This window comes from Gorilla gorilla, chromosome 3 (genome assembly GCF_029281585.2).
Source record: "Gorilla gorilla gorilla isolate KB3781 chromosome 3, NHGRI_mGorGor1-v2.1_pri, whole genome shotgun sequence".
Taxonomy (NCBI): Eukaryota; Metazoa; Chordata; class Mammalia; order Primates; family Hominidae; genus Gorilla; species Gorilla gorilla.
In genome coordinates, this window is record NC_073227.2 from 162,495,857 (window position 1) to 162,519,761 (window position 23,905).

The 23,905-nt window shown below is 35.2% G+C and overlaps 1 protein-coding gene across 16 annotated transcripts in view; it reads left to right on the plus strand.

Annotated features, from left to right (window-relative positions):
* IL15 (interleukin 15) overlaps positions 1-23,905 on the plus strand; it is a 104,322-nt gene that overhangs the window by 75,741 nt on the left and 4,676 nt on the right. For 9 of the 16 annotated variants that reach the window (XM_063705560.1, XM_055384742.2, XM_055384736.2 and 6 more), the window contains 4 exons: positions 14,798-14,908; positions 15,905-16,002; positions 17,361-17,445; positions 23,383-23,427. In XM_063705560.1, the coding sequence (XP_063561630.1) occupies positions 14,897-14,908; positions 15,905-16,002; positions 17,361-17,445; positions 23,383-23,427 (240 nt within the window). In that variant the 5' untranslated portion in view covers positions 14,798-14,896. The other 7 variants (XM_063705562.1, XM_055384737.2, XM_063705559.1 and 4 more) reach the window with 5 other exon arrangements.

Below are 23,905 nucleotides of genomic sequence, written 5' to 3' on the forward strand. Positions count from 1 at the left end.
CTTGTCTGGTTTTGGAATCGGATTAATGCAGGCATTATAAAATAAGTTTAAAAGTATTCTCCCATCTTCAATTTTCTTTGGTAGTTTGAGGAGAATTGGTGTTAGTACTTTATATATTTGGTGGAATTCAGCAGTGAAGCTTTGAGGTCCTGGTCTTTTCTTTGATGATGGAAGACTTATTAGTGATAATAATAAATAATAATTTATATCAATTGTTATTAATTTCTTTACTCATTATCAGTCTGTTCAGATTTTCTATTTCTTGGTGGATTTTCTATTTTAATTTTGATAGGTCATATGTGTCCAGAAATTTACTCATTTCTTCCATGTCGTCAATTATTTTGGTGTATACTTATTCATAATAGTCTCTCATGATCCTTTGTATTTTTGTAGTATCAGTTGTTATGTCTCATTTTTCATCTCTTATTTTATTTATTTGAATCTCTCACTTGTTTTTTACCATAGATAAAGGTTTGTTGATTTTTATCTTTTTAAAAAGCCAAATCTTTGTTTTGGTTTTTATATGAATTCATTTTTTTGTCTGTATTTTATTTGTTTATGTTTTGAATTGTATTATTTCTGTCCTTCCTTCTACCAATTTTGGGTTTAGTTTGTTCTTATTATTTTTAGTTCCTTGAGGTGAATCATTGGATTGTTTACTAGAAATCTTTCTTCTTTTTTGGTGTAGGCATTTACTATTTTAAACTTCCCTCTCAGAGCTTCTTTCACTATGTCGCATAGGTTTTGATATGTTGTGTTTCCATTCTTGTTTGTCTGAAGGAAATTTTTTTTCACTTTTACTTCCCTCATTGACCCATTGGTTATTTAAGAACAAGTTGTTTAATTTCTATGTATTTTTAAATTTTCTGAAGTTTTTATTTTAGTATTGATTTCTAGTTTTATTGCATTATGGTTAGGAAAGATACTTGATATGATCTGTATCTTCTTAAAAATTTTAAGACTTGTTTTGTGGCCTAACATGTGATCTATCCTAAAAAATGTTCCATATGCAGATGAGAAGAATGTGTACTCTGTCGGATGCAGTGTTCTATAAATGTCTGTTAGGGCCATTTGGTCTATGGTATAATTTAAGTCCAATGTTTCTTTGTTGATTTTTTGTCTAGATGATCTGTTCATTGTTGAAAGTGGTATATTGAAGCCCTCTACTATTATTGTATTGCCCTCTGTTTCTCCTGTTAGGTCTAATAATATTTGCTTTAGATATCTGGGTGCCCTGGTGTTGGGTGCATAAATATTTATAATTGTTACATCCTCTTATTGAATTGATTTCTTTATTTTTATATAATGACCTTCTTTACCTCTTTTTACAGTTTTTGACTTGATGCCTATTTTATCTGATATAAGTATGGCTATTTCTGCTTGCTTTTTGTTTCTGTTTGCATGGAATATCTTCTTCTATCCCTCCATTTTCAGTCTGTGTTATGCTTGTTGGCAGCATATAGTTGGTTCCTTTTAAAAATTCATTCAGCCACTCTCTATCTTTTAACTGGAGAATTTAGTCCACTTATATTCAAGGTTATTATTGATAGATAATAACTTACTCCTAACATTAAAAAAATTACTTTCTGATTATGGTTATTTTGTAAATGTTTTGTTCCTTTCTTCCTCTTTTATTGTTTATCTCTGTGGTTTGGTGGTTTTATGTGTTACTAAGCTTGGTTTCTTTTCTCCTTCTTGTTTGTATATGTGTTATATCTTTCTTTGTGGTTATTATAAGGATAAAGGGTCTGATGGTTTATTTAAATCTGATAGCAACTTAATTTTGGTCACATAAAAATACTCCAGATGTTTTCTCTTTTCTTTACTATTTATATATTTGTTTCCTTAATTTACTTCTTTACCCATTATGTAGCTGTTGTAATTTTTGACCGTTTTGACTTTAAACCTTCATACTAGAGGATTAAAAGATTTGCATAACATTACAGTACTAGGATATTCTGAGTTTGATTTATGAATTTACCTATACTGGTGAGCTTTATATTTTCACACGTTTTTATTATAGTAATAATCAGCCTTTCATTTCCAATTGTACCACTCCTTTAATCATTTCTTGTAAGATCAGTTAAGTGGTGATGAATCCCGTCAGTGTTTGTTTGTCTGGGAATGTCTTCATTTCTCCTTCATTTTTGAAGGATAGCTTTGCTGAATATAGTGTTCTTGGCTGATTTTTTTTTTTTAATTTTCAGCACTTTGAATATGTCATGCCATTCTCTCCTAGTCTGCTGAAAAATCTGATAGTCTAATAGAGATCCTTTTGTATGTGAGTTAATACATTTGTCTTGCAGCTTTTAGAATTCTTTGTCTTTGACTTCTGACAGTTTGATAATCATGTGCCTCAGAAAGGATCTTTTGGGGTTCAATTTAATTAGGGACTTTTCAGCTTCCTGAATCTAGATGTTTGTATCTCTCTGAATACTTGGGAAGCCTAAAGCTATTATTTCTTAAATACATTTCCTATGCCTTTAAAAAAATTTCTTCTTCCTGTGGCATTCCTATAATATGAATATTTGTTTGCCTAATTGTATCCCATGTATTCTGTAGGCTTTCTTCATTCTCTTTTGTTCTTATTTCTGTGTTTTTCCTCTGACTGGGTTATTTCAAAGACCTGTTTTCTAGTTCAGAAATTCCTTCATGAAAGATCTAGTCTATTGTTAAAAATTTCACTTATATTTTTTAAATTTTCATTTATCAAATTTTTCAGCTCCCAGATTTCTGTTTGGTTCTTTTAAAATTATATTTATATATTATGAATTTCTCATTCCAATTATTGATTGTTTGTCTGTGTTCTATTGTATCTCACTGAGCTTTTTAAAGACCATAATTTTTAATTATTTTTTAGGCATTTCATCAGTATCATTTTACTTGGGGTCTTCTACTACGATTTATTGTGTTCCTTTGGGGGTATCATGTTTTCTTGCTTTTATTATATTTCCTTTGTCTCTGCATTGATACTTGTTCATATAGTAGAATAGTTTTTGTTTCTAATTTTATGGAGTAGCTTTTTCAGGGAGAGACATTTCCTGTAGATAAGTCCTAGGGTATAAGTTCAGTCTGGTGAATGGCTTTGATTCTGGGTGGACTCAGTAGCATGGTATCTGTGCAGTTTCTTTGGCTGTAATACTCATCAGTGATGTCTGTGATTGCCTCAGTGGTCTACGCTGTGAGAGCTTTTGAGGTAGTGGCATAGTTTTCTTGGGGTGGGAGCACTGGGTTAGTTTTCAGGTTGGGCATGTGGGGGCACAGAGAGCTGACAAGCTGTCTGGCTACCTCTCCAGAGAGTCAGTGGCTACTGCTGTGCTGGCTGTTGGGCCAGGCTTGAGCTTACAGAGATGCTGCCAGCAAGGTGGCTGTGTGGCTTTCTTTTCAGTGAGGCAGGGCAGCCACCAAACTAGATGAGCACAGCAATGCCAAGCATCCCTGTGGCAGTCTGTTGGAGAGGCAGAGCTGCTGCAGGACTGGATGTCGGGCTGCATGTGAATGTTTGTGGGTGCAGCAAGGCCAGGCAGCTCTGCAGTGGCCTTTCATGGGAGTGGGTTGCCACATGACCACTTGCCAGGCTGGGTGCAGGCACATACATGCTCAGAGTGCTTGCTGGCTGTGAAGCACAGGTATGTGTTGGTAACATGACTAGTGGCTGTTTGGAAGCTTCCCTGCTGTGCATATCTGCCTGTTCCCTGAGACAGTGGGGTGCCATGTGAGTTTGGACACTGGGGTCTTGGTCATTATGACATGTCTATGCTCTAGGTAGCTGAGTTTGTGGTGGTGCAAGCATTCATGTGAACATAGTGGAATGAGAGCAGGGCCTCAGGGATGGAGACAGTCAGTTGCTATTGGCTCCTAGTAGTGGGTCTGGTTTTAAGAAGCCATTGAGCTGTATCATCTTAGGTCTTAAGGGTGGGAGGTGTTCAATGTGGGCTCCTACTGTGAGGCAGTGCAGCTGTACAAACTTCTGGCTAATCTCCAAACTGGATTCAAAACCTATAAGGACCAGGAGACTCTCCTGCAGCAAGGATTTCTGGCATGTGTGGTAACAATTGGGACTGCTGGGGATTTAGAGCTTACCTTTACCCCATAAGAAGAAGTCTCCCTGACTCTGAGCTAATTCTGGTGAAGATGACATTGTGGCAGAAGTGGATTACTTGCTCTCCTCTCTATGGTGCTATTCTCACCTTCTGTGCTTCACAGGGATGTTGCCACTGCCAGGGTGCTCTCCAGCATACTTCCTCAGTCACTCCAGTCAAATTATAGATATTTATTCACTGTTTTGATCCCTTTTAGTTGGGGGAACAAGCACCAGGTAACTATAGTCAGTCATCTTTCTAACTTCACTTGGACAGGTATTTTAATTAAGTGCAATTTCCAGATTGACTTCCTTTTTTATTCAGGATTACTTTAAATGATAATTTTATGTTTATAAGTGGATGGGATTTTTTATTTGCTATTCTTTTATTATTAATTTGTAATTCAATATTATTCAATATTGAAATTTTTCAATATTGAAAAATTTCAATATTATTGAAATTTTCGGAATTCAATATTCAATTTAATAGTTCAATACTATTAATTTTTTGGATTTGTGATCATATAATGTAACAAGTATGAATTCGGATTTGTGTAATGTTTGAGACTTTATTTTAGATCTAGGACATAAACACTTTAGGTCTAGGTCATAGATGACCTTTTACAAATATTCTGTATGTTTATTTTTAATATGCTATCACTGTGGTGTAGGATGTCATGTATCTAATCTGTTTAATGAAATGTACATATATACTACATAAAAAGGTTGTTCACTGTGTTTTTAAATTTGCCCTAGGCATTGGTTTGCTGGAGCCACCTCTAATTGGCTCATTAGGGCCAATGGTTAAATAGTTAGGAATTTTATGAGCCAGCTTTTAAGCCATTGGTATTTTGAAGTCAGAATAGTGAGGTTTTTATACAACAAAAATTGGGAAATGCTACAAAGCAACGATTTTTTTTTTTTGAGAGCTAGTTTACTGGCATATCAATGCTAGCCTTACTGATTTCTGTATATGTTTAAATTTCTAAAAACTATGTTAAAATATTTGATAACTTATTTTTCATATTCATTTTTCTCTATATAATTTGAAGCTATACTGTTAGGTACATAAACGTTCATAATTACTATATCTTCTCAGAGGGTTTTATTTAGTTTCTCAACTTTCATTTTAGGTTCAGGGTGTATATGTGCAGGTTGGTTACATGCGTGAATTGTGTGTTGCTGAAGTTTGGTGTATGAATGATGCCATCACCCAGGTAGTGAGCACAGTAATCAATGAGTAGTTTTTCAACCCTTGTTTTCCTCCCACCCTCCCCCCACACTAACTCAGTGTCGTTTCTATTTACCCCAACTTATAAGTGAGAAGATGCAGTATTTGATTTTCAACAGAAAATCATTAAAAATCATTATTTTGCCTATGATAATGGCTTCCAGCTGCATCCAAGCTGCTGCAAAGGATATGATTTCCTTCTTTTTATGACTGCATAGTATTCCAAGGTGTATATATACCACATTTTAAAAAATTCAGTCCACTGTTAATGTGGAATTACAGCAGGGCCTCGGCAATGGAGACAGTTATTGGCCCCTGGGGCAGGATACCCTCTATTAGTGGGTCTGGTATCAAGAAACCATTGAGCTGTATAATCTTAGGTCTTAGGGGTGGGAGGTGTTCAAGAGCCAGTGTTAATGGACATTCTCAGAGAGTTTTAACTTTTATCCATGTGCATTATCCATTATATTGTTTAGTACTTCTCACTTGAGTTCTACTTTTTCTCTATTCTTGTTACTACAGTCATATTTACTTGGCATATCTTTTTTTTGTAATTTTTAAGCATTTCCTATCATTTTATTTTTGTTTCATTTCTTATAAACTCATATTTTAAAATTTATCTCTGTGTCTACTTTTTAACTAATGTTAGTATCCATCTCTTAGTAAGCAAATATAGTTTATTTACATCTTTGCTTGCATGAGTGAATGATTACTGGTATGTTTAGACTTACTACTCCCACATTGTTTTTTCTGTATATTTTTACTGCACTTTCTTTTTTTTCTTCTCTCTTTCTGCCTGTCCCCACTACCTCTACTACTATTACAACCTTCTGTTAGATTCTTTGGGTTTTGTTTGTTCATTTTATTTTATTTTGGTTTGGAAATTATACATATCTGGTTTGGGTTTTTTTTTTTTCATCGTTAAATTTTCTCTTGACTTTTTGCAATTAATTAGCATAAGTGTATTTCAAATTATCACAAATAAAATAATCATCAGAGTATGAGTTTACTTCCTCCTCTTCCTTTTCCTACACCATTTCCCCCAGGGAGAGTATCCATGATTTTCCTTGCACATTGCTACTTGTAAAAGTACATGGCTAAATCACTAGTTTCCTAGCATTGCGACTGATGATACAGTGACTGAAAAGGAGGATGAGATAATTTTTTATAATTACAAATATTTTCTGTATCATGGTTGTGGTAGTAATTTCATGAGTGTATAGTGTCATCAGAACTGTATACTGTATGCTTAAAACAAGTGTATATTTTATTATCTTAAAATTGTATCTCAATAAAGTTTATTTAAAAGTATGGTACAGAACGTCAGAGAGAGCAAGAAATAATTAGCAGGATGTAGAGAAAGCCCATTGCAAGTTACATCTTATGAAATTATACTGGCATGGTTTTTCCAGAAATACTTAGCAGTTTGGAACTTGAAATTGGCGAGATGAATGTAGCAGAAAGATGAAATGTGGGGTAAAGTTAGTGTGCTATTTAGGATAGTATTTATTACAGTGACTGGCTGGGCCACCTTCTAGTTAGGGAAGCTAGTGCAGCTAAGATGCTGATAGTTGTGAGAATAGGGACAATCTATTTATAATATAAACAAATTAAAAATCAAATCCAGTCATTATGTCATATGTGCTTATTATATGCTTAGCATGCTTATAGGTGTTGTAGGTACAGTAACTAGTAAGATACACAAGGTTTCTGACCACAAGAATTTCACATTTTTGCAAAATGAATGATGTCAAAAATGTACTTTAATGAATTGCCATTAGTTGTTTAGACTCAAATATAAATGTTACTAATTCTGCATTCTTATATCCCACATCTTTTTTGAATAACTTTTTAATTTATCTGGAATGCATTTTTTACTTAATTATTTCATAGACATTCTGTGGGTCTTATATTTTCTAAGATGTGCTATGAAAGAATGTTTTTGCCCTCCTTTTCAAATATTAATAGCTTTCTAGGTTCAAACTCATTCTCACTTAGAACCTTGAAGATGAATTCTCTTGTCTTGTAAGTACCATGATCAGATTCATTCTGATTTTTGTCCTTAAATAGCTTTCTATTAGCATGTGTTTCATTATCCTGGAATTAGGAAATTCAATTTAAAATTGCTGTGTTTTTCAATTATCCCTTTTATGCCCTGTCAATGTGAAAGCTTGTGTTCTACTTCATCTCTGTAAACTTTTCTTTTATGACTGTTTTGATTGTTTCATTCTGTCTGTTGTCTCTTTGCTGTCTGTTTATGGAACTCCTTTTGGATACTATGTTGGAATATCTAGACCTATCTATCTGATAATTTCCAACTTTTTCTTCTTCTGTACTATGGTTTGGGATAATTTCTTCACCTTAGTGAGTGTTTGAATGAAGTGCTTTTGAAAACTGACTAGAGGAACAGATATCATTGATTGTTTCCGGACAGTAGGTTAAATATATCTTTGCTGCCCTGAGGAAGCTGTCCATTGTTCCTGCCCTGGAGAATTATACTAGCTGGGATTTTTCAAAAACATTTATACCAAACATTTTCAAAAACATTTGCACCAAATGACAATAGCCCATGAACATAGTGCTACAGAAAACTATGATCAGAGAGTGGTAAGAGATCTACCATATATCCCCTCCAGCTACATAAATGAATATCCCTTGTTTACCTTAAACGATAAGCTACCTGAGGTGTTTCTATATTTATTTTATATATTTCTATAAATAAATATATTGTTTAAATATATATTAAATATTGTTTAAATATATATTTCTATATATAAATATATTGTTTAAATATAGTGTTTCTATATTTACCCACTATCTGTTTAATTAATGCTTTTTGATAGTGATTGAAACTAAGATGTCCAAATCTTACTGCTACCTCTGTCCCTGGCAGCTCAAAGAATATTTATATAGATTATTGTTTGCTTTGGAAACATTTCAATATAATTAACCAATTTGTCTTATTTTAAGCATTCCAAGGAACTTAAAGGTGTTTCATTTAAAAAGATACATATATTTATATACCTTTGTATGAAGTAGTTACCTAATCATTTTTTTATTTTGATAAACTGAAATGTATAGGCCTTATAAACATATTGGGTAGCCTTATAAGAGAATTAATACCAACCTCAGGTCTAATATTTGTATGAATGAATTTTTAAAAATCATTATAGTAACCCAAGTTATTATAGTTTGTATTGGGGCTTATTTAGCCTTGATATTGAATACAGATTAAGTTTGAGGACATTTCTTATTTGAAAATCTCATATTGGTGTCAATTTAAAACAGCTTGAAAGCAATTACTGAAAATGTCTTAGTGCGATTAATGATAGGAAGATTGGAGATGTTTAAAGATATCACTTTCTCAGCTGTACTTAAATTAGGACTGAAAAGAGATCTGTAGCGGTCAAGAGCTGGCAAACCAACTGTTTATTTATCAAAACCGACTAGTTATTTATCAAAGCAGGTGACTGATGATTCAAATCCATCAACCATCTGTTTTTATAAATAAAGTTGTATTGGAACACAGCCATACCCATTTGTTTATGTGTTGTCTATAGCCGCTCTTACACTACAGTGGATGAGTTAATCACTGGCAACAAAGTCTACAAGACTTGCAAAGCATAAAACATTATCTGGCCCTCTACACAAAGTGTTAACCAGTTGCTGCTTTAAACAACGGTGACAGTTTTGTGGAGTCTTACTGACCACTACTTTCACACTGTTAGGAAAATGGCTCACAGTCATCTGAAAACACACTATACTTGTTTGCATATGGCCTTGCTTGGGTTCTGCCTTCTGCCTCAATGCTGTTTTTCTCCTTTCACTCATGCCTAGAATATATCCAACCTTCAAGGTATGATTCAAGTAACACTACCTTTATGAAGTCCTATCATAAAGAAATGAAGTAAAATTTCCTGGGCAAATCTCCCAATCGCTCCCTTACATATAGTTTGAAATCCCTTGCCCCTCTCTTCCTTGTACTTGCTTGGTATACACATAACAGGTTTAAATCCACTTCTGTACCTATTCCAGGCTTTCTTTCCCTTTCAGCTTACTGTGGCTGGAGAAAACACGTACAACCCTAATGACTAATCTCACTCCACAACCATTCACAACATTGATCCTTCAAAAGGTCAGGCTCTCATACTATTCTCCCAGTTACCTAAACGGCTATTTTGTGTGTCCTCTTCCCTCTCATCCTCCTCCTGTCCCCATCCTCCTCCTGTCCCCATCCTCCTCCAATCTTCACTATCTGCTCATGACTTTTTATTTTAATTCACTGAGAAAATGGAAGTAATAGTAGAAAACTTACACCTACCTACCAGCCCCATCCCCCTTATAACTCAGCATTCCTTCCCGTGACAGTAGATGACTCAGCCCTCGCCCCCTCTTGGAGGTGAGCTAACATCCTCATCTTCACTTGCTTATTAGAGAACGTTACTCTGGCACTTCCCACCCACTCCAAAATCCTTAATTCCCCCTCTCTAATAAGTCAGTCCCATCAGCATGCAAACATGTTATTTCCACCACTTACCACCTGCAACAACCCCCTTTCCTTCCTCCCTTTTGGAGCAGGATTCTTAAAAACATTGCCTGCACTAGCATTTTAAAAACCTTTTCTTGCTACTTTCTTGTCAGCCATCCCAGGCAGGCTTCTGCCTCCATCAAACCCCTAAAAGTGCTATTGTCAGAGTCATCTGACATGACCTCCGGGTTGCCAAGCCCACTGGTCAGTGCTGAAACTGTGTCTTGCTTGGCCTGTCAGTGCATTTGATGTGTCCATCATTCCCTTTTGCTGGATATACTTCCCTTGACTGACTTCTAGAATACGATACTCTTCATTTTCCCCTTATTCAGTAGTCATTCCTTTTGATTTTTCTTTCCTGGTCCTTCTTTTATAATCCTTGACCTAATTAATACTGAAGTATCCCATGCTCAGGTTTTGGTCCTTTTCTCTACCTACACCACTCCCTCATGAGCACTCTGATGAGCTGCATATCTATTTCCAGTTCAGACACATTCCTGAACTCGAGATTTATGTATCCAATGGCATATTTGACATTTCCTTGTGCATATCTAATGAGCCTTTCAAACTCAGCATGTCCAGAACTGAAACTCCTGACCTGTCCCCTCTCCTCAAGGCATCAGCTGTGTCCAAGGCTTGCTTTTTTCAGTTGATGTCAGCTCCATCTTCTCAGATGTTCAGAGGAAAAGACTCAGAGTCATTCTCATTCTCTTGTTTCCTCCTGTACCCTGCAATCTGTCTGGAAATTATATTAGTCCTGTCATAAAAAATGATTCCAGACTCTAATCACATGTATCTATCTCCACTGCTACCCCAAGCAGATTCAGGTCCTCCTCTCCTCCACCTTTCTGACCTCATCTCAGACTACTCTTGCCCTTGCTCATTCCACTGGCTTCTTTTCTGTCCCTTAGACTCATAGCCACACAGTTGCCTCTGCCCTAGCTATTCCCTCTGCTTCAAATAGTCTTCACTGAGATACCACCGGGGCTCACACCCTTGCTATCTTTACCCTGACTACCCAAAATTTCAACCTCACCCTTCTTACCTTGTTTCCTTTTTCCTAGATAATTTTTCACTCTCTAATAAAATACATAATTATAATAACTTATTTGTGCATTTTCTATATGGTTCATCTTTCTTTCTGAAATCAAGATTGTGTTCTGCCATCATTGATGTATTCCAAGGTCATAAAAAATGCCTAGCCCATAATAAATATTCAGTGAATATTTACTAAATGAATCAAGGAAAGTGATGTTGTCTTATAATCTCTATATTCTATTCAGTCTCGGCTTGTCTTTTCTAGTGGTTTGAATGAATGGATGATGCATTTAACCCAAAAAACCAATACTTGTAAATCTTTTATTCTTGTATGTTTAATTAATTTTAAATGTGTGATTAGACAAGTTAATAAGCAGAACAAAACATCAAGTATGTCAGATCATCTTTCCTCACTGGGAAGAACTACAATATTGGTATAGAATGTAAGATGTTTACAGTTATTTTCACAAGCAATGATTTGCTTGGGAAATAGCAACGGTGTGAGCCCTGACAGTATCTGGGTGAAGAATATTTGAAGCAGAAGGAAAATCTAGAGCAGAGGCAACTGTGTGACTACGAGTCTAAGGGACAGTTTTCACTCCAGAATGAAAACTATAGAGATGCCTGCCTGCGTTAACTTGCTCACCTCACTATGTATTTTCCCTGGGCAGTACCATCCTGCTAGGATTTCAGTGCTGCCGTGAGTCAGCAGTCACCTTGCAGTGAGATCCAATCACAAGATTCCAAACAATTCCTACCCTATGAGCTCCTTGAGGACAGGGCTGGGATTTAGTCTCTTTTATTTCACAGGCCCAGAGTTCTAGGATGGCAGAATGGTTTCGGGTGCCAGGCCCCACCTGGTTGCTCTCCGTGGGCATACTGCCCAGGGCTGCCTTGGGACTTGGCTCCCTACATTTTGGTGCAGCAGTCTTCAGCCACCCCAACCATGGCTTAAGTGGCCGCAGCTGCAGCTTGACCCACTGCTTCACAAGATACAGGTGGTAAGCCTTGGTGAAATTCATGTGGTGGTAAGCCTGCAGTCTCACAGAATACAAGAGCTGAGGGGGCATGGCTTCCTCCACTTTGATTTCAAAAGATGATGCTGACTTATTTGGGGCACAGGCAGAGACTTTGCACAGGGGCAGAACCACCACAGAGAGCCCCCAACAGGGCAGTGCCTCGTGGAGCCAAGGGAATGGGGTTGCCACCAAAATCCTAGAATTATGGTTAACAGTGTAGAGCTGCAGTCTGGAAAAGCTTCAGGCATGAGATTCCAACCCATGACAGCTGAAGAATAGGCTGAGCCTACGAAAGCTATGGGAGCTGAGCTGCCTGAGGCTTTAGGGGTCCAACCCCCACCCAGTGTGCCCAGGATGCAAAATATGGAGTGAAAGGAAATTATTCTCCAACTTTAAGATTTAATATTGTTCTCCCTGTTGGGTTTTGGACTTGTTTCAGATGAGTTATCCCTCTTTTCTTGCCTATTTCTCCATTTTAGAATGGGAATGTCTCTTCTATACCTTTGCGCATTGTATTTTGGAAGCAGATAGCTTATTTTGATTTCACAGGCTCGTGGTTGCAGAACATTTGCCTTCAGGATGAAGTCTCACCCATATTTGATTTAGATAAGTATTACCTAGATAACTTGATTAACTAAATTTAGATAAGTATTAACTAACAGTATTAACTTTTGAGTTAATACTGGAGTGACTTTTGAGCCTACTAGGATGGAATGAATATATTTTGCATTGTATGAAGGATGTGAATTTGGCAGAGAGGGGAGGGTAGGGGCAGAATGCTGTGGTTTGAATGCCTCCACCAAAACTCATGTTGACATTTAATTGTGACTGTGACAGTTTTAAGAAGTGGGATCTTTAACAGGTAATTAGGTATCTCTTTAGGCACTTTCATTAGACAGGGCCCTCATGAATGGATTAATGCAGTTACGGAGGGAGTGAGTTTGTTATTGCATGAGTGGGCTGCTTATTAAAGGGTGATTTTGGCTCAGTTTCCTCTCTGTCTCATGTGCTTGCTTTCACCTTATACCCTTCTGCCACAGGATGACCCTTAGCAGATGTCAGTGCCATGCACATGTACTTCCCAGCCTCCAGAACTGTGAGCCAAATGAGCTTGTGTCCCTTGTAAATTAAGTTCGTGGTGTTCTCTTATAGCAGCAGAAAATGGATTCAGGCAGCAAGCAGAGCTATAAAATACTTCTTTTTTTTTTTTTTTTTTTTTTTGAGATGAAGTTTCACTTTTGTTGCCCAGGCTGTAGTGCAAAGGCATGATCTCGGCTCACCACAACCTCCGCCTCCCAGGTTCAAGCAATTGTCTGGCCTCAGCCTCCCGAGTAGCTGGGATTACAGGCATGCACTATCACACCCGGCTGATTTTGTATTTTTTTGTAAAGACGGGGTTTCACCATGTTGGTCAGGCTGATCTCAAACTCCCGACATCAGGTGATCCTCCTGCCTCGGCCTCCCAAACTGCTGGGATTACAGGCACGAGCCACCACGCCTGGCCAATACTTCTTTTCATCTACACTGGCTTCCATTATCATGATTTTGTTAGATACTTTTGAGGACATTTTCTGTTGCATTCCTCCATGTTTGGCAACCACACTCTATGGTGGAGTATTCTGGCTAAGCACTTAGTCTTCTTTTACTTATACCAGCAGGATGTAGTTGAGCAGGGTAGTGAAAATCCATTGTGACATTGTAAAGCCTCACTGCTATAACAGGCCAGGAATGAAATTTTCATTGTTTACAAAAGTAGCTTTGTAAGGCCTAATTAAGAATTATATCACCCATGGCATTGCTCAATCCCAAGTCAATATTTTTTTTTTGAAAAATGTGGATTCAAGGATACCACAACTAAAAGGGATGTAGGGAATTTAAGAGGCTTTGGATGAAATGATGAAGATTACGGTAAAGTTTTATAAAAAATTTGAAGCACTGAGATAATATAGACAAAGGGAATAATTGTAAAATGAGAGTGATAAGGAAGGTTTGCTTTAAATAAACCAATCAATGAGTGATTTAGATCATATGTAACAGGAATATTAGATTTGATATGTTCTTGTGGAGAAAAAGGTATTTCTATTGGATACACCTTTATATCTTGCTTAATACCTAAATAAGTGTTAGCTTTTTCTTTCTATGAGTTATAGACAATACATTTTAAAGCAGCCATTTTTTATATTTCAGAAACATCTGAAAAGTATAATAATTTAATTTTTTGTGTTTATGGAACTTAATTCAGTGAATATGTCATGGGTTGTGGCAGATTTTGGTTTTTTGTGGAAGAGGTCATGTATATACTATTTTGAAGGGCAGAAAATAGTTGTTTGTATTTTTGTATATTTTGGTTATAAACTGCTTTTAATGGCATGGAGTTGAATTTAGGGATGTTTAATCTTCATATTCTTCACTTGATTTGAGTGAGAAAAAATAAAATTTTCTTGGTTATAAAATTCTCAAATGATTAACAATGGTTTCTTTAAAAGACTGAAGATATATATTCAGTGGCTGTAGAAATGGCTACTGCTATTGTAAACTGGATTAACAATCAGTACTTCTACAAATCTAAGTATTTGTTTGTTTTTACTTTTTACTAGTATGACTCTGGAATTTTTCAATTCAGGGACATAATAGAATAGAAAAGTTTTGCAAAGGCATTGTAATCAGACAGAACTGGCCTCAAATCCTGGCTGTCATGTACTTGCTATGGGCCTAGAGTAGCTTACCTAAATGCTACTAACCTTCCTCCATACCATTATTGTAAAGATTAAAGGTGATGCATCTGTTAAGTAACTAATAGAGTGCTTATTAAAAGGTAGGTGTTCAATAAGTATTAATTCCCTCCCTTTCTTTTTCTTACTAGTCCACTTGTGTTTTTAATGGATCATACTTTACCCTAGATTGTATTGTAGGAGGCATCGTGGATGGATGGCTGCTGGAAACCCCTTGCCATAGCCAGCTCTTCTTCAATACTTAAGGATTTACCGTGGCTTTGAGTAATGAGAATTTCGGTAAGAAAAAAAATAGATGAAAATATCCTATGGAATTTCCCTAAAAGGTCGTCTGAATCTCAGAGTCTTTGCAATAAGTTACATGGTTATTCTCCAAAGATCTTGAGATATCACAGATGTCTGTTCACATTTGGATTGTTCTTATTTTGAAAATAAATAGGTTTTTAAAAACTCTATTGACCATCTTGATAGGCTCTTCTTGTCATTATAAATGTGTTATTTCACTTATCCCACTCTTTTGTGTTCTCTAAATGTCTTTGTACTCACTGAATTGTGTAGTCTTAGAGGGCAGGGTGTGGGTATCATTCATCTTTTTGAAAGGAAGCATGAACAATTAGTGGTTAAGGTGGCAGTTAACACTGCTTTCTGAAACTTAAAAAACTTCGACAACACAAAAGAGGCAGGTGAAAGTACCAAAACTCTGGTAAGTTCTACGATAAATGATTTTCCTAAATCACCAAGAAAAATTATTAGTCACTCTCAAGATGGAATACAGTATCTGTAATTGGTTCCATTTTATCCAGTTTTTCACCAAATAATATTAATATAATTCATTTTCATAATTTACATGAAGTTAATATAACTATTGCATCTCTGTTAGTAATGCATGTTATTAACCTGTGCTGTATAAAATATTTTCACCTATTAAAAAAGAGAGAAGGATGAGGAGGAGGTCAAAGATAATATAAAAACATTAAGTGGTGACATTGGTATGTATGTAAATTAACAAATATGTCAACTTTGTTAAATTATCTTTGACATGCATCTGCAGAAATACCTGTTAAGGAACTTTGTGCATAAGAGACAGAGTTGGAGGTAGGAGAGAAAGTGAAAAAAGATAAATTATAGTTTTATTATTTTTTGATAAGGGGCATTAATTATGAAATTATGACAAGCTTACATCTTTAGACCTAAAAATATGTTGACATGTTATTTTAAACCTCACTTTTTAACTACAAAATTTAACCATTTGTCTATTCTGATTATATTTTTCAGAAACCACATTTGAGAAGTATTTCCATCCAGTGCTACTTGTGTTTACTTCTAAACAGTCACTTTCTAACTGAAGCTGGCATTCATGTCTTCATTTTGGGGTAATTTTATCTTTAGGCATAAATAACATTATGTTCATGGTCATGATGATTGTCCTTGGATATCTTTTCCATTAAATTAGTTTACGTTCAGTTTGCTTATATCTCTAGGTACTCAGTATCTGGGGGATAGAAGGCAGACTATAGAGATTTAGAGAGGTTTGGTAAACACCTAACTGAGCATTTTTCTACATTGTGGTAATAGTCCAAATGAGCATTATAGCCCTCAAATAAATTGGGCCTTTTGATATTTAACTGAACTTGGAAGTATACCACTTATTGATAGACTACGTATTTTCCATGGCAATTAAAAGTAGATATTTAGAATTTGCTTATGTTACTTTTTTATCTGTCCCTGACACTGACTCCTCCTATCCCTTGATCTTTATCCTAGTTCAGTTTAAAACATTTCTTTCTTTATTTAAGCCTTTTGTTGTTTCCTTCTAATAAAATTCATATGTTTCCATGACTATTAACTTTTTTCTTCTCTCTTAGATGCAGCTAATATACCCAGTTGGCCCAAAGCACCTAACCTATAGTTATATAATCTGACTCTCAGTTCAGTTTTACTCTACTAATGCCTTCATGGTATTGGGAACCATAGATTTGTGCAGGTAATTCTTCATCATAAGAAAGATTAGTGTTGACTATCATGCTTCTGTGTAAGATCCATCAGGAAGTGAGTGATTATTTTTCCTCAAGCTCTAAGCATCATTCCAATGTTACTTGGTCAGTATAAGTGTATTTTGTCTGGATATTAAATTTTAATTTTTATGAAATTTGTGAAAGTGAGTAAGTATATGATCATTCAGCCTACACTGGAATGAAGTCTGTACTGTTTATGGAGAAAACTGCTGCAAGCATAGTAAGAGTGTGAGCAACATGAAAGGGGCATGTTTAATGTATTGTAAAAAAAAATTTACTATCAAAATCATTACATGAAAATAATTATTACTCATTTTAAGAATTTTACCTATTTATTAGACTTCAAAGTCTCTCTAAATCTCTACTTAAAGGAAACTAGTAATTAATTCAAAATCATTTATTGAGCATTGCCACACATCTGGCACTGCTTCTATTTCATTGTGATAAATTGAGCCAGTTTATTTATAAAGTATGCCTACAATTAGGCTTTTCTCTAATCCGGGTTAGTGAAGCCTCAAGTTATCATAAAATGCCAAAATTGTACTATATGCTCAATGTTTATGTTCAGTTACAAGGCTGTTGAATGCACAGAAGCAAGGATAATACTGATTTTTTCACTGGTCAGAATAAAAAATTATTGATTGCTCTTTTGCTATAGTATTCATCAAGATGAATAGGCTCCTTCAAAATGCTTTGCTCTATGGTTTTTCTTTCAGCTGTTTCAGTGCAGGGCTTCCTAAAACAGAAGCCAACTGGGTGAATGTAATAAGTGATTTGAAAAAAATTGAAGATCTTATTCAAGTGAGTACTCATTTTTCCATAAAATGCCTGGTATAGCTGCTATGGAGTTTGTCTCTGTTTGTGTTTTTCTGTCTGTCTTAAGGAAACCACACTTGAAACAATAATATTTTTGTAGAAATTTATGATCTTATAAAGCTTGAAAAGAAGTATTTTCCTTACTGTTTAAGAATCTAATTATCTTTAAAACGTAATTTATAAGCGGCCCAGACGGATGAGTTCTAGTCTGCACAGGTGAGGTATTCTCTTCCTCTATCTGGAGAAGCCAGATATCTTGGTGGCACCTGCAGGGAGAATTGCTTGACCCAGGGAACAGCTGTTGTTGCTTGTGGACTAAAGGCCCTCTTCTCCCACCTCAAGAAAACAGGTGGCCTGACCTAAGGAAGTGCTTCCTGCCATAGCAGGTAATACCAGCTTCAGTAGAAGTCTCGATGGCACCAAGCATACCAAAATAGCACCACAAAGTTCTGAAAACTAAATTGTCATTGGAATCACAGCATTAAAAAATAGGTTAGAACTTGCATGCTAAATCCAAACAGGCTGACTGCATGTTAAAATAGAAGATTTGAATAGGACCAGAGTGTCCTAACATAATAGACATGAAGCCAAGATACAATTGAAAATCACCCATTGTACCAAGAAATAGGAAAGTTACAACTTAAATGAGAAAATATAGTCAACAGACTACAAAATTGAAGTGGATCAGATGTTGGAATTCTCTGACATAGATTTGAAAGCAGACATTATAAAAAGTACTTCAAAAAGCAATTACAAATGCTCTTGAAGCAAATGAAAAACTAAATGCCTTAACAAAGAAATAGAAGATATGAAAGGAACCATATAGAAATTATAGAACTGAAAATATAACTGAAATATAAAGCAAACTGTAAAGGCTCATTAGCAGAATGAATGACAGAGGAATGATAGTTAATTTGACAACAGAATACTAGAGAGACAATTGACTTAAGAAAAAAAAAGCATCACTGATCTTGACAACAGTAACAAAAGATTCAGCATTCCTATGGTTAGTATCACAGGAGAGTATGAGAATACACCAAGTAAAAGAGAGAGATTGGTTGAATTCATAACAAAACACCACCCATCTATACTATCTATAAGCAGTTCACTTCTAGTACAATGACATACATAGGTTGAAATTTAAAAAGACAGAAAAAGATATAGCATACTATAATGGGTTGAATAGTGTCCCCCCAAATTTCACATCCTCTTGGAACCTTAAAATGTGATCTTATTTTGAAATAATATCTTTGCAAATATAATTAGTGAAATTAAGATGAGATCATACAAGAGTAGGGGGGCCCTAAATCCAATGACGAGTTTCTTTATTAGAAAAGGAAAGGACACAGAGTAACTCACTGGGAAGAAAGCCATGTGAAGACAGAGGAAGAGATCAGAGTGATGCGGCTATAAGCCAAGGAAGGCCAGAGATTGCCAGGATCCACCAGAACCTTGGGAAAGTCAAGAAAGGATTCTTCTCTAGATCCCTCAGAAGGAACATGGCCCTACCAACACCTTGACTTTGGACTTCCAGTCTCCAGAACTGTAAATGAATAGATTTCTGTTGTTTTAAACCACCCACCTTGTGGTAGTTTATTACAGCAGCTCTAGACTGATACACATGCATACATTAATTATAAAAAGCAGAAGTGGCTATATTAACATCAAAGTTAATGTTATTAACATAAAGTAGACTTCACAGAAAATAAAGTTGCTATAATCCAGAGGGATATTACAAAATGATAAAAAATAAATCTGTGAGGGAAAACATAATGTTCTTAAATGTATACACATCAAACAACGAAGACTCAAAATTTGTGAAACAAAAAATAATAGGGATAAAAGAGAAATAGACAAATCCACAATTATTCTTGAGGACTTCACTGCCTCCTCCTCAGTAACTAATGGAAGTACTAGACAGAAAATCAGAAAGGGCATAAAAATACAATATAACCAACCAACAGGATCTAATTTAATACATAGAGCACTACACCCAACAACAGCAGAATATACTTTCTTTTATCAAGACTAAATATATACTGAGCCATAAAAGAAACTTTAAAAATTTTTTCGGAACTTAAATCATGCAGAATTTGTTCTCAAACCGCAATGGAATCAAACCAGAAATCAAGAAATTAAATACAACGGGCAAATCTCCAAATGCTTGGAAATTAAATACTATACCTCTATATAGTCCATGGGTCAAAGAGTAAATCTCAAAGGATATTCATAATACATAGAATGAAAAAAAATGAAATACAGCATATCAAAATATATGTGATGCGGCTAAAGCAATACTGACAGGACATTTTTTAAAATCAAATGAATACATTAGAAAAAAAGGAGAATTATCAAATCAAAAATCTAAGTTACTGCTTCAAGAAACTAGAAGAAGTAGAGCAAAATAAATTCAATACAAGCAGAACAAAGAAAATATTTAAATATAAGAGCCAAAATTAATGAAATTGAAATCAAGAAAACAATAGAAAAAATTAATGAAACATAAAACTGGTTATTTGGAAAATCAATACAATGGATCTTTAATTGACAGAAATAAGAAGAGAGAAGACACAAATCTCAGGAATGAAATTTGGGGCTGTCACTACAGAATCTGCAGTCATTAGAAGGATAATAAGAAAAACTATGAACAATTTTATGCTCACAAATCTGATAACTTAGAGGAAATGGACCAATTCTTCAGAAATCACAAACTACCAAAACATAATGAAGATGAAATAGACAATCCAAACACTCATATAATCACTAAGTACATTGAATTCATCATACACAAGCTCCCAAAAAGAGACCTTCAAGCCCGCTGGTTACACTGAATCATTCTATCAAATATTTACAGAAGCATTAACAACAATTGTACAGTCTATTCTAGAAAATAGAAGAGGAAGGAACATTTTCCAGTTGATTTTAGGAGGCCAGTATTACTGTGATGCTAAAACCAAATAAAGACATTACTAAAAAAGACAACTACAAAAATATCTCCCATTAACTTAGATATTAAAATGCTCTATAAAATATTAACAAATCAAATTCAGCAATGTATAAAAAGAATTATACACCATGACCGAGTGAAATTTATTTCAGGTACACAAGTCTTGCTCAATTATTTGAAAATCAAGCAATGTAATCTACCCTATCAAGAGGCTAAAGAAGAAAATCGTATGTAGAAAAGGTATCTGATAAAATGCAACACCTCTCATGGCCTGTGTCCCTCCCTATGCCCCCTGGATTTATATGTTGAAGTACTAATTGCCAGTATCTCAAAATGTGACTGTATTTTGAGATAGGATCAGTTAAAATGAGGTCATGAGGGCAGGTCCTACTGCAATATGACTGGTATCTTTAGAAAAACAGACAAGGGTATAGATACACAGAGATAGAAAACCATGTGAAGACACTGGGAGAAAATGGCCACCTATAAGCCAAGGAGGAAGGACTCCAAAGAAACCAACACTGCTGGTACCCTGATTTCAGACCTCTAGCCTCCTGAATTGTGAGAAATTAAAGTTCTATTATTTAAGTCACCAAGTCTGTGGTACTTTTTATGGCAGCCCTAGCAGACTGATATAAACACCTATTGAAGCTAAAATTTCTTAGAAAGTAGGTGTGGAGAACTGCCTCAACTTGGTACAAAACATGTTCAAAAAGTCTAGAGCTACCATACTTAATGGTAAGTATAAGACTGAATGTTTTTCTGCTAGGACTGGAAACTAAGCAGGGAAATCTTCTCTCACCACTTTTACTCAACATAATTGTCTGAGTTTTCTGTTGCTTATAACAGAATACTTGAAATGCGTAATTTATAAAGGAAGGAATTTATGTCTTATGGTTATGAGACTGAAAAGTTCAAGGTTGAGGAGCCACATCTGGTGAGGGCCTTCCTGCTGGTGGGGGCTCTCTGGAGTCCAGAGGTGACAAAAAGCATCACATGGCGAGGGGCTGAATGTACTCATGTGCTAGCTCAGGTCTCTCTTCCTCTTCTTATAAAACTACCAGTTCCCTTTCCATAATAACCCATTGATACTCTAATCCATTCATGAGGGCAGAGCCATTGCGATCCAATTACCTCTTAAAGCCCCACCTCTCAATACTGCCACACTGGGGATTAAGTTTCAACCTGAATTTTGGAGGGGACATTCAAACCATAGCAATAATATTGGAAGTTTAGCCAAATTATGAAGCAGGAGAGAAAAAATGTATGAGAAAAAAATAAATAAAAGGCATACAGATTGGAAAGGAAAATTATACATCACCCCAAGTTTTTTGGAGAGAAAGTAGTAAAAATGGGTATATTTTGTTTAGAAAGTAATGCAAATTAAAACCACAATGACATATTATTACATACAGCTATAAGCATATACAAAATAAAAAATAGTGATGATGCTAAGTAAATACAAATGAATAAGGGTGATAATGCTGGCAAGGATGTGGAGAAACTGGATCATTCATACATTGCTGGTGATGATGTAAAATGATACAGCCACTGTATAAAATAGTTTGGCAGCATCCTATGAAACAAAACATGCATTTGCCTTACAATCCAACAATTGTACTCTTAGACATTCATTCTTGATAAATGAAAACTACGTGCACACAAAAATATGTACATGAATGTTCACAGAGATTTTTTCATGACTGCCAAAAACTGGAAACAGATGTGCTTCAGTTGGTAAAATCTGTGATATATCATATCAGGGAATACTACAGAGCAATAAAAAGGAACAAACTAGTGATACCCACAAGTTAGGTGGATCTCCAGGGTATTATGATGAGTGAAAAAAGCCAATCTTCATAAAGAAACTGTGGTACATTTATAAAATAGAATATTATCCAGTAATAAAAAGAAATAAGCTATCAAGCCATAAAAAGAAATGGAGAAACCTTCAAAGTCATATTGTTGAGTGAAAGATGGGGATGCCAATCTGAAAAGGCTTCACACTGTATGATCCCAACTATGACATTTTGAAAAAGGCAAAGCTATGGAGACAATAAAAAGATCAGTGGTTGCTAGGGGTTTGGAGGGAAGGAGAAATGGCTAGGCAGAGCACAGGGTACTTTTAAAGCAGTGAAAATATTAATATATGATGATGGGTGGCATTATACATTTGTCAAAACCTGTAAAACATACAACACAAATAATGAGCCCTAATATTCTGTACACTTAAGATCATAATAGTGATTCACCAACTATAACAAACACACCACACTAATGCAAGATATTAACAATAGGGAAACTGGGGTGGAGAACAAAGGGGTGTATAAGTCTCTGTACTTTCTGCTAGTTTTTCTGTAAACCTAAATGGCTCATAAAAATGTCTATCAATTCTTTTAAAAGCTAATTTCAGAAGTTTACATATGATATGAGTCCATTTACATAATATTCTTGAAATGACAAAATTATAGGCATGGAGAGCAGAGAAGTGGTTGCCAGAATTTAAAGAGATTGGGTGATGATGAGGTATGTATGGGGAGAAAGGTGCCTTTGGTTATGAAAGAATAGCAGCAGAATCCTTGTGGTGATGAAACTATTTTGTGTCTTAACTGTGGTGGTGGTGGTGATGTGAATCTATGCAAGTGATAAAATTGCATAAAACTTCACACATATGCATGCACACACACTGTGGCACATAAAACTTGTGAAATCTGAACAAGGTGAGTGCATTGCATTAATGTCAGTTTTCTGATTGTAATATTGTACTGTGGTTATGGAAGATATTACCACTGGGAGAAGCTTGTTGAAGGGTACACAAGATCTCTCTGTATTTACTCTTACAGTTTCATATGAATTTTAAATTATCTCAAAATAAAAAAAGAATTAAAAACAATTTAATGTTTTCAGTAGGTTGTTCTCATAATATTTAAAGCAGGGCATAGCTTTTAATATTGTCTAATTTTGTTTCTTTTCAGTCTATGCATATTGATGCTACTTTATATACGGAAAGTGATGTTCACGTGAGTATACTTTTTTCAAAATTGCTATTTGTCTTGTTATTAAAGTTTTTAAAAGTATATTTTTGTAACAACTAAAATATGGTAGTTTTAAAATCTAACTTTTGGTGTGTTTCTATAATATATGATCGATGAGTTTTATTAGTGATTATTGAGATGGGACTTGGGGACAGATAGCTACATAAATGCTATTTTTGTAATGGTGCCAAATCAAAATATTAAGAGTCTTTTCCATCAATGTCAAACAAGATACATTATACGTTTTTGTGATGCAGTTGCATCATGATGCAATTAGATGCAAAAATCAGATTAACTGATTCAATTTAAGAGTAGCCAATATATCAGTTATTTCTAATGCTGTAATGTATCACCATCTGCAATCATATTTTCCATAAATTGCTTAAAATCATTCATGTTCTGCATTTTACATGATTCTCTACATTTGTCAGAAAAAGATTCTAATTATTCTCTATGTGAGAAA